The sequence below is a fragment of the Xyrauchen texanus genome, chromosome 8 (genome assembly GCF_025860055.1).
Source record: "Xyrauchen texanus isolate HMW12.3.18 chromosome 8, RBS_HiC_50CHRs, whole genome shotgun sequence".
Lineage (NCBI taxonomy): Eukaryota > Metazoa > Chordata > Actinopteri > Cypriniformes > Catostomidae > Xyrauchen > Xyrauchen texanus.
The window spans coordinates 44172725-44183820 of NC_068283.1; the positions used below are offsets into that span (position 1 = coordinate 44172725).

Sequence of the window (11096 nt, forward strand, 5' to 3'; positions counted from 1 at the left end):
TCTCCGGGTCTTTGTGTGCTCGCTGTAAACGTGTATCCTTGAGCAACAGTAGATTTTACCAGAAACTGTGTCTAAACTATCTCAGATCATTTTTCACTAAAGTCCCATGGAAAATGTCATGATAGACGCAAATGAGTTAATTAATGCCGAACATTTAGACAAGAGTATAGAGCAATAAAACTCATGTGGATAGAATTTGAATAGAATTGCATCATTTTAGTTCATATTAAGAAACTCTGGAGGAGACACATGTGAGATTACTGGAGACTTCAGCATGTGATCTCCATTTCATCTCATTGCTGTCTAGTGGAAATAAATGAGTTATTAAAGAGGGACAGGCGAGGATGTTCTGTCTTCATAAGTGATCTACTCATAACGTAACTGTAGAATAAAATAAGAATTTCGCATCTTGTGTAAGACGGAGCATTTATCCGTGTTCATCTCTGTGAGACAACACTTCTCCAATCTGCGCGTGCTTTTTGAGACGCATTCAAAGCCATGACAATACCCCGTCAGACCAAAACTACACCTGAGACTTGTACCCCGGGCTGTAACAGTCTCTTCATACAAAAGCAAATGAGTTGAAGGTGTGAATTAGCTCATTCAGACAGAAACAGAGATGCATTTATCTCTCTGCCTGCTTTATGGCCAGTGGAACGGCAGGTCACTTCTTCCATTAAATGATTCTCAAAGAACGCGAGTTTGACAGTAGCTAGAGGTTTCCACAGCGTGCGCTTGGTGGGGGATGTTCATTTTGGATCCATTTGGACTGAAGGTTTTATGGCCCCTTTCCCCCATGGCTTGAGCTCAAACTTAAATGTTTGTCTTTCTTTAAGTTATGAATTGATATTAAGTAGTCACTTTTGACAGATAGAAGTACAGATAGATATATACAGAGACAGACAGATTATTTAGATAGATAGTCAGACAGACTGATGGACAGTGGACACAGGGCCTACATATGGCTGCAACTAACAATAATTTTTATAATCGATTAATCTAACGATTATTAGAACGATTATTAGACTATTCTGCGATTATTGCAATGATTAATCATTGGCTCTTAACCGATTATTCAGCTTGTGTCCTGACTTAAAAGGTTGTATTAAACCTGCTTGCTGACAATAAAGAGGACAAAAACATCTTTTAAAAATACCTCTAAATGACATTCACTGAATTAAAGTGGGGAAAAATACTTTTGATTAAATTGAATTGAGTGGTGGTGGTGTAGTGGTCTAAAGCACATAACTGGTAATCTGGTAATCAGAAGGTTGCTGGTTCGATCCCCTCTCTCACCTTTCTGTTCACTTCAATCCATCTTTAACTCACAAAAAAACAAACTCTCTTTTATTAATAAAGCTGCATATTGCCAGTTTTCTTCACGATAAGAAATGCACAGGGACACATATATTATGATTCAATAAGTCGTGAGCAATCACGTTACAGTCTAGCTGCAGCAAGCCTGTGCGCTTGAGGGACAAGCGTCCCGCGAGAGAGTGTGCCTCAGCCGGTGCAGTTTCAATCTCTCCCCTTTAGATCGGGACATTCACGCAACTCATAGAAGAGGCGCTGACCACACAGAGAAATGCCCGTTTCGGAGTTTGTAGTCATTTATATGATCTGCTTCCATATTATTTTAACTGCATTTAAGATGTAACTCCGGCGTGTTTTCTTTTAAAGATGCTCGACACGCAAATATTGCTTCAGCGGAGTGGCAGTTCCACTTATTCCACAACGAGAGAGCTTCTGTATTTACTTACTTTGTATTTTTAATTTGGAAATTTGGAAAGTTTCGAGTGCATCTGTGATCTGAATAATTCTTCCTCTCCTCAGTCAGACGTGAGCTGCAGTGCTGATCTCATCATTAAGTTTAAAGTGATCCCATGTTACGTTAAATGGGATCAGATTATTCGACAACAAAACATTTATTCGACAAAACGTCGACTAATCGTTTCAGCCCTAACAGACAGGTAGACAGACAGACAGAGAGACAATGGAAAGATAGACAGACAGATAGACAGAAAGAAAGACAACTGACAGATTGACAGACAGACAACAGACAGATAGAGAGACAGACAATGGACAGATAGACAGACAATGTAAAGATAGACAGACAGACAGAGAGACAGACAGACACACAACAGACAGACAGAGAGATGATGGAAAGATAAACAGACAGACAATGGACAGATAGACAGACAGACAGACAACAGACAGATAGACAGACAGACAAAGGACAGATATATTGACAGACAGACAGATAGATAGACAGACATACATACAGACAACGGACAGATAGACATACAGACAACAGACAGATAGACAGACAGACAAAGGACAGATATATTGACAGACAGACAGATAGAGAGACAGACAATGGACAGATAGACAGACAATGTAAAGATAGACAGACAGACAGATAGACAGACAGACACACAACAGACAGACAGAGAGATGATGGAAAGATAAACAGACAGACAATGGACAGATAGACATACAGACAGACAACAGACAGATAGACAGACAGACAAAGGACAGATATATTGACAGACAGACAGATAGATAGACAGACATACAGACAGACAATGGACAGATAGACATACAGACAACAGACAGATAGACAGACAGACAAAGGACAGATATATTGACAGACAGACAGATAGATAGACAGACATACAGACAGACAATGGACAGATAGACATACAGACAACAGACAGATAGACAGACAGACGAAGGACAGATATATAGACAGACAGACAGATAGATAGATAGACAGATAGAGAGACAATGGAAAGATAGATAGACAGACATACAGACAGACAATGTACAGATAGACAGACAATGGATAGACAGACAGACAGATAGATAGACAGACACACAGACAAACAGAGGGACAATGGAAAGATAGATAGACAGACAGACAGACAACGGACAGATAGACAGACGACAGACAGATAGACAGACAGACAACAGAGATAGACAGACAGACAGAAAATGGACATATAGACAGACAGACAGACAACGGACAGATAGGCAGACAGACAGACAGACAATGGACAGATAGACAGACAAACAACGGACAGATAGACAGACAGACAGACAATGGACAGACAGGCAGATAGACAGACAACGGACAGATAGACAGACAGACAAGGAGAGATAGACAGACAGACACACAACGGGCAGATAGTCAGACAGACAGACAGACAGACAGACAGACAGACAGACAATGGACTGACAGACAGATGGACGAACATTATTTTCTCATTTTATTTGTATTTTTCTCTTTAAAAACATGAGTTATGGTAACCCTGTAGCAGTTTTGAATTTTATTAAGTTCAATGTTACAGGGTAGAAGTTCAGTCCAAAAATGTCCAATAACTTGTGAAAATTATTGCACCACTCCACATTATTTACAGAGAGTCTTGTGCTTTGTGCCAAAAACAATACTGTTCGTGAAAAAAAAAAAAAAAACAGTGTAAATTTTCCTCCACAACAGAACTGTTGGTCTTGTTAAAGAGTTTAATATAGACAGGGTGTGATGTCCGACAGAGGGCGCAGCGACTCCAAACCCCTGAACGCTTCCAGGCACGCTCTCTCTCTCTCTCTCTCTCTCTCTCTCTCTCTCTCTCGCTGGAAGGAGGTAGCCGGGAATCTCCTCCAAACAAACTCACTTTAAAAAAAAGCAGTGCTGATGTATTACATCACGGAGCCGCCGCGTATATATTAGAGGTGCGCGCGTAAGAGAGGCATTCCCAGAGTTCTGCGCATGCCGACGCGTGATGCTGCGCACGCTACACGATTCTTATGCAATTAACAGTTCACCAGCTCAGGACGAGACGTGGAGAACTGAAGTGTCAGACAGCAACAGGAATATTGATGTCCACATTTCATTTCCCATGCATGTTTTAAAGTTAGCATTCTTTTCCAGTCCTGTGATGTTGTGGATGGATTGATCCGCTGTGGACGTGTGGAAAACTCTCATGCATGGTGGAGTTGCATTGGATAAAAGTTGCGGAGACTGCATCGACTTCATTTGCGCATCATGATGGATCATCCGCAGTGTTTGCTGGCTGTATACCTGCTGCTGGTGTCGTTCGCTCAGTGTCAGCACTATTATCTCCTCCGACCCATCCCCAGTGACACTTTACCCCTGCTGGAGCTAAAAGAGGACCCCGATCCGATCTACGACCCCCTGGAGAAGGATCTTAATGAAACCGAGCTGAGGAGCATTCTCGGAGACATTGCCAGCCGCTTCCTCTCCATCACACCTCCTCAGGACCGCTACACGGGCAACGAGGAGCTGGACGAGCTGGATCTCCTGCAGAACCCGACCGGACTGATGCCCAAAGACATCCGGGCTCTGGACTTTGACGTGCAGTGGGGCAAAAAGCGCAAAGCCAGCAAGAAACTGAAGCGGCGGCTGCAGATGTGGCTGTGGTCGTACTCCTTCTGTCCCGTGCTTTACGCGTGGAATGACCTGGGCTCGCGCTTCTGGCCCCGGTACGTCCGCGCGGGCAGCTGCTACAGCAAGAGGTCGTGTTCGGTGCCGGAGGGCATGGTATGTAAACCGGCCAAATCCACGCACATCACGCTGCTGCGCTGGAGATGCGTGCAGAGGAGAGGCGCGCTCAAATGCGCATGGATACCCGTGCAGTACCCCATCATCACAGAGTGCAAATGCTCCTGCGCCAACTGATCACGAATACGAATGAACTTAAACTCTCATCTGACTCCCATTTCAGGACTTGAGCTCCAAAACACGATCTGATGCATATAACTGGACTATGTAAACGTAGATCAGGATGCGTGTTTTTGGGAAGAATAAAAACATGAATAAACAAAAAATGCATGCATGCTTTTGGACTTAAGTTATAAGAACTTTAAGATGATACAAATATCTGGACTTTAAGTTATTACAAAAAAAAATATATATATATATATCTTATCTGATGTTTTTGGACACAAAGTTGTAAAAACTCATCTGGAACATTTTATTTTGGATTTAAGTTCCAAAATCTACAATCTGATACATATTACTGGACTTAAGTTATAAATACTTTATATCTAATACATACATGTGTGTGTGTGTGTGTGTGTGTATATATATATATAACTCTGATCTGATACATGTTTCTGGACTTAAGTTATTAAAAAGTAATGTTTATTTTGTGTTTCGCTAACTGTATAATAACTTTCACTGAAAGTCATTTGATGCTGAACAGATGATTCATATGTGAATCAACATTTAATGACATTTCAAGCTATTTGAATGTGCATTAGCTGATGATTTGTTGACCATTATGTCACATAAAACTGTCTGTTAATCCCTTTATTGACAGTTGTTATAAAGTGTTCCCTTTTATTTGTCATTTGTATGCACTATCATGTGTAGGAATGTATTGTATGTATATTTAGTGCCATCATGTAATGATCTCGCTACTTGTAAAAAGCCAGTATTATGTGTACTATCCAGAGTCTACTGTATTTTGTGGAAAGTATTGGTTATCGTTTGTATTTATATCGCAGAGAATCGCCCATAGAGCCATTTGAGATGTTTTATTTGGTTTTCCACTCAATGTGATGACCTCAGAATTTCTTATGGGTTTTTAATGTCCCGCAGCCGTGACAGCTGCCCTCTGACAACAATTTATCCTGTAAATTAAGATGAACTGTTATTTATTCTTTATATTCAGATAATAAAATATCCGTGAAAACCACATCAAATGGCACATTAGAGCTTTTGTTTCGGAAGTCTTTGTTTCTTTTCATGTCCTCCAGTGAAGGAACTTCAAAGAGATTCTCCTAATTGACCGTGAAATAGTCTCACCTGGTTTAAGGCCCCCGTTGCTAGGCAACTGCTGGTGATGCTCTCAGGGGCCCCAAACTGTTACAATACCATACAAGCATTACTGTATTACACAGCACTCAGTACAAGTGAAGCTCAGTCGACAGCATTTGTGGCATAATATTGATTACCACAAAAAAAGCATTTCGACTTTTCGCCTTTTCGAGGTGTTACAATGGACGTGAATGGGACCAGTCCATAAACATTCAAATGCTCACTGTTTCAAACCCTAAAACTGCCGTACAAACCTCAATTTCAACAACTATACAGCAGGGATGGGCGATACCACTTCTATTCTTTTCGATCCGATACCGATCATTTCAAGTCCAATATCGTCGAAACCGATACCAATAACGACACTTCTGTTAATCTATTTATTTGTTGCTATTTCTTGGGGTTGCTTATACAATTTTTTAAAGTTTCACTACAAATGAAATACATTCATTTTACATCATAAACTGTTTTGTATTAAAGCTTTAGTTCCTGATATTCAGTGAGTTCATCAACTTTTGGACACCCGCTGTAAATTCATATTGAAACCTGACGTGTTAAGCAATATGTAATGCTACTTAATGACTTATCAGAGTCATTAAAAACGCTTAGCGGAGATAATATGAAGGACGTCTCAAGCGGCCACACCTTCTGAGGTAGATTAACCGTATTTTACTCATCAGTTGTTTCAAACGGTTCTTAACCTTCACAGCCTGATAAAACGCATGTGTCAATTTCAAACACACTCTCACGGTGAAATCGTCAGGATTCGTACGACGTTTCTACATTTGGCTAATTCGGATGATATCGTCCGACTGCACTCGTTTGAATCCCTACGACTTTCGCTACAGCCAATAAATGTCGCTGGACATCAGGGCTGGATTGGTAGTCTGGCATACTGGGCAATATCCCAGTGGGCCGATGCACTTTGGGGCCGATCACGGGCGGACTGGACATCGGGAGAACCGGGTGGGCCTGTGGGCCGAATGGGCCGCGATAAGCTGAAATGAGCCGTCGTGTTATGCAGTACAGGCCACAATATAGAGGCAGTGGTGGCTCAGTGGTTGAGGCTCAGGGTTACTGACCAGAAGGTCGGGGGTTCAAGCCCCAGCACCACAAAGATGGCACTGTTGGGTCCTTGAGTAAGGCCCTTAACTCCAGGTTGCTCCGGGGGGATTGTCCCTGTAATAAGTGCACTGTAAGTCACTTTGAATAAAAGCGTCTGCCAAATGCATAAATATAAATAAATATAAATATGGTGCCGCAAAATGCCGAAGCGGGCAGCGATATACATAAAAGGACAGCGACCCCCCAACAACAACTTTTGGGCCAGTTGTTATGTAAAATACCGGGTTGATTTTTCTTCCCAGTCCACCTTTGCTGGACATCGTTTCCATCTAATGCTCGACAATTACTTGCTTCTGTCACACACAACAGCATCCTCTTATGTTTACGCTCTCTACTGATCGATTCATTTAGATGAGGGTTTGGATAAGGGCATAATATTAATAAGTATGTCCTTAACGACTTGTGCACGAAACGTGCGCTTCTGCATTAGACATCCGGGAAATTGCATGCGATGAAGTCGTACGAGTTAATGCAAACAATATCACGCGAGAACATACTTTCGGTTGATTAATTTTTCAGATTTTATCTCGTTAAAACCATTCTGGTTCCATTGGCTGCCAGGAATGACTTGAACTGAGTTTAGGGCTATGTGCGATTTCCAACAAGCATTTAATGTAGACGCTAACAGAGCAAACTTTCTCACATCGCAGGTGTTAACAGAGCTAATGGGTCACTCTAATGACCGTCTGTAAGCTTATCTGATAAGCATTAAGAGTGAAATAGCAGTTAGAATAGCACTTTATCTCCATCTAAAGAGCTTTACGCTTTTATTGGAGGGTGGAGATACATGATCATACCCATTGAAAACCTGTTAACATCTACTGTAAGATCTCAGAACAGATGATGGACAGATAAAGAGAGTGCCGAGTGGAAGTTTGTAACAGCTGGAGAGCTTCTCTCTCATGTGGCCCGGCCCGGCTGCCACCCGCCCATTTGCAGCCCCGCAGGAGGGCCGGCCTCCCTCCGAGAGCCTGGAGCCAGTCTAACAGAGGAATAAACCCTGCCAAACAAACAGCCCTAATAAAGGGCATCAAATAGAGCCCTGTTTACCCCTGCAGAAGAGCGCTTTATACAAACACACCACTGATTAGGACACCGTTACGGCTGCTTAGGCAAACTAATCATGCAGGACTTCGTTTAAATGGATATGTCCTGGTGAAAGTGTATTGAAAGAGGTTTCAGCTTCAAATTAAGTTGTATTTTCAATTCTGGGTGTAAAATACAAAAGGAAACGATACAAACCACTGATAAAAACAAAGGTTCGTCAATGGTTTCTTCTCGTCAAGAGCCATTTTTCACTGTAGGGTCCTTGAGTGTTCTGAGTTCAATACATGTTAAGCTCGATCATAATGTTGAATACAGTATCTTAGAAATTAATTTTGGCACATCCCTTTATCTTTAAAAAAATAAGAGCAAAAATTGAGGTTACAGTGTGTCACTTACAATGGATTGTTTAAAGTAGAGATCGACCGTTAGTGTTTTTTTGCCGATACCGATAACAAGGTGGTGGGGAAAAGGGCGGTAACCAATTTATCAGCTGATAGCTTTTAAAAAAAATCAATTTATAAAATGTTTAAAAAAAAAAAAAAAGTATTTTCTTACCATGATGGGCACAGATGGTACAAGATAACAAGGTACAAAATAAATAAAATCCCAGATGCAGTTACTGTAACTGTTCAACAAAGTGTTTGGAGAATAATGCAGGACTTTTAAGACATAAACATTTAAGATATAAACTATAAACAAGCCTAAAACACACCATTGGCACTTATGTTGAAATGAGGAAGTCTTGGCTTCATTAAAAATGCTCAAATTAAGCTTTTTATAGCCTATACTGTATATATTCACCAGAAAAAGTGTTTTGAGGCAGCTGTTATACTGTAGAATCAAGCCATTCTATCTGTAGAAACCTCCAGCACCGGCCACAGAGGAACACAGACGAATAATATATTTTTAAAAACTATCGACCACTATCTGCATTGATATTTGCAGATAACCGGTAGTTCAAAAAAGCAACTATCGGCACTGATTTATCGGTAAAACCGATATTTTACGATGCAGTTTTACGGCATTATGGAAACAAAGTTGCAAAATTGGATGTAACTACAAAGAAAAGGTTAGTAAGTGATTATATCTCACTAAAATCATGTTTACATGTTTATTGTTTATGTCTTGTGTCTATACTTTTGAAACAGTGAGTATTTTAATGATTATCGATCTGGCCCCCATTCACTTCCATTGTAAGTGTCTTACTGTAATCGTGATTGGATATAACTTTACACAGATAAGATTAGTAAGTGATTTTATCTCACTAAAATCATGTTTACATGTTTATTGTTTATGTCTTGTGTCTATACTTTTGAAACAGTGAGTATTTTAATGATTATCGACTGGCCCCCATTCACTTCCATTGTAAGTGTCTTACTGTAATCGTGATTGGATATAACGTTACACAGATAAGATCAGTAAGTGATTTTATCACACTAAAATCATGTAAACACAAATATTGTTTATGCATTGTGGCTATACAATGAGTATTTTTTACATTTATGGATTGGTCCCATTCACTTCCATTGTAAGTGCCTTTTGCTTTTTTTTATAAAAGAAAAGAGGGACGAGTCAAATAAAATTTGAGTGGTAATCAACATTATGCCACAAATGCTGTTGAATGAGCTTAACTTGTACTGAGCCTGGAATATTCCTTTAAGAAGTATATATACTGTATGTATATATACACAGTAGAGCTTTAGGTGGCAAAAGGTGGCCTATTTAGTTCTGATTGTAAACTTTAGTTTTAAGAATGTGTTGGAAAATATGTCCAAATAATCTCATTATGTCTCTATGTAAATCTGCACATCCAAGCACAGCTTCTCTCATGATCTCATCTGACTCGCAGTCGGCCACAGTGACAGTGAGCGAGCCGCTGTTATCAGAGTGAATTACTGCATTTGTACTGCATCTGAAATGACACTGTGCAGTGTGACCGCAGGGGTCGCGACGCTCAGGGCCCCATGATGACCTCTCTGTCTGCGTGGGGAGGGGGGCCACAGGGTCTCGGCTCCTGCATGGTGGGCCCTAGGAACCAGCATGGCCCTGGCTTTAACAGAGAGGCATGTATTCAGTAAACTCTGCGGGAGATGAACTGTAACTTATACGTCCCTGCCTCATTCTCTACATATCCCGCTCCTTTCCTCTTGCTTACTACCTAATGTTTTTTTGAAAGAAAGAAGTATGCAGTATGGCTTGCTCTAGCTTGCTACTTATTGAATACTGCTCAACATGATCACACGGGAAGTCGGCATGTTGTTTCCGAGAGTTCCGGTACCCTAGGATCCACCACATTATGCCGACTTACCGACAAGTGGTGTCTCCTGTCAGACCTTTTTGCTTTGGCTCCATTGTGTTTGCTTTCGCCTCTGGTGTGACCGATATCCCGGGTTCAGATCTCGCATTGAAACCAGGAATAATCACGTTTGCATAGTTAATTACATTGTTACTCCATTGATGGTTATTTTAGGTTTGGGGATACAGTTTATAAAACATACACTCTTAACTGTATTAAAGCCAAACTCGCTTTTGGCGCCCCTCTGTGAATATTTCACCTGGAAAATGGAGCTCACACTTGCCCATATAACATTGACCGCTTTGGCCACTGGGGGCAGTGTTTCGCATTTCTGTGAGCACCTACTACAACAATGTTTCGCTGCAGTTTCCTTGTCAAATGATCACCAGAGGCGCTACAACAGCACCTAGGCCCTATTCCTCTCAAAATCCTATTTTACTATGGTGCATGACTTACGTTTTTACATTTGAATTACATAACAACTACATTTACAAGCTTGTTTGTGTGTGATCAAACTGTGTGGTAGCTCAACTGATTGAGCGTTACACTTGAGATGCAAAGGACAAAGAGGACACGAGTCGACACGCGAGCCAAAAGAGTCATAGAAGCCCAACCAGATGCCATCTTTCATCTCACAATGGCTCTTTCTGACTCTATCGCTTAGGTGTAAGGTTTAGGGTCAGTTTTGTTGATTTAAAACATAATATTTAGGCAGATTTGTTCTATATCATCCTTATTCACTAGTTCTGTTTGGAAGGTTGCTATTTATGTCTGTTACATTGAAGT

The 11096-nt window shown here is 40.9% G+C and overlaps 1 protein-coding gene across 1 annotated transcript; it reads left to right on the forward strand.

Moving 5' to 3' along the window:
• Positions 1-3772: 3772 nt before the first annotated feature.
• Positions 3773-5024, forward strand: LOC127648347 (noggin-1). Its single transcript, XM_052133009.1, has one exon. It carries the CDS (start codon positions 4046-4048, stop codon positions 4697-4699), a length of 654 nt encoding a protein of 217 aa, XP_051988969.1. The 5' UTR covers positions 3773-4045; the 3' UTR covers positions 4700-5024.
• Positions 5025-11096: the final 6072 nt, after the last annotated feature.

Coding starts and splice junctions, on each gene's coding strand:
- LOC127648347 (XM_052133009.1), top strand. CDS start 4,046: ATGATGGATCATCCGCAGTGTTTGCTGGCTGTATACCTGCTGCTGGTG.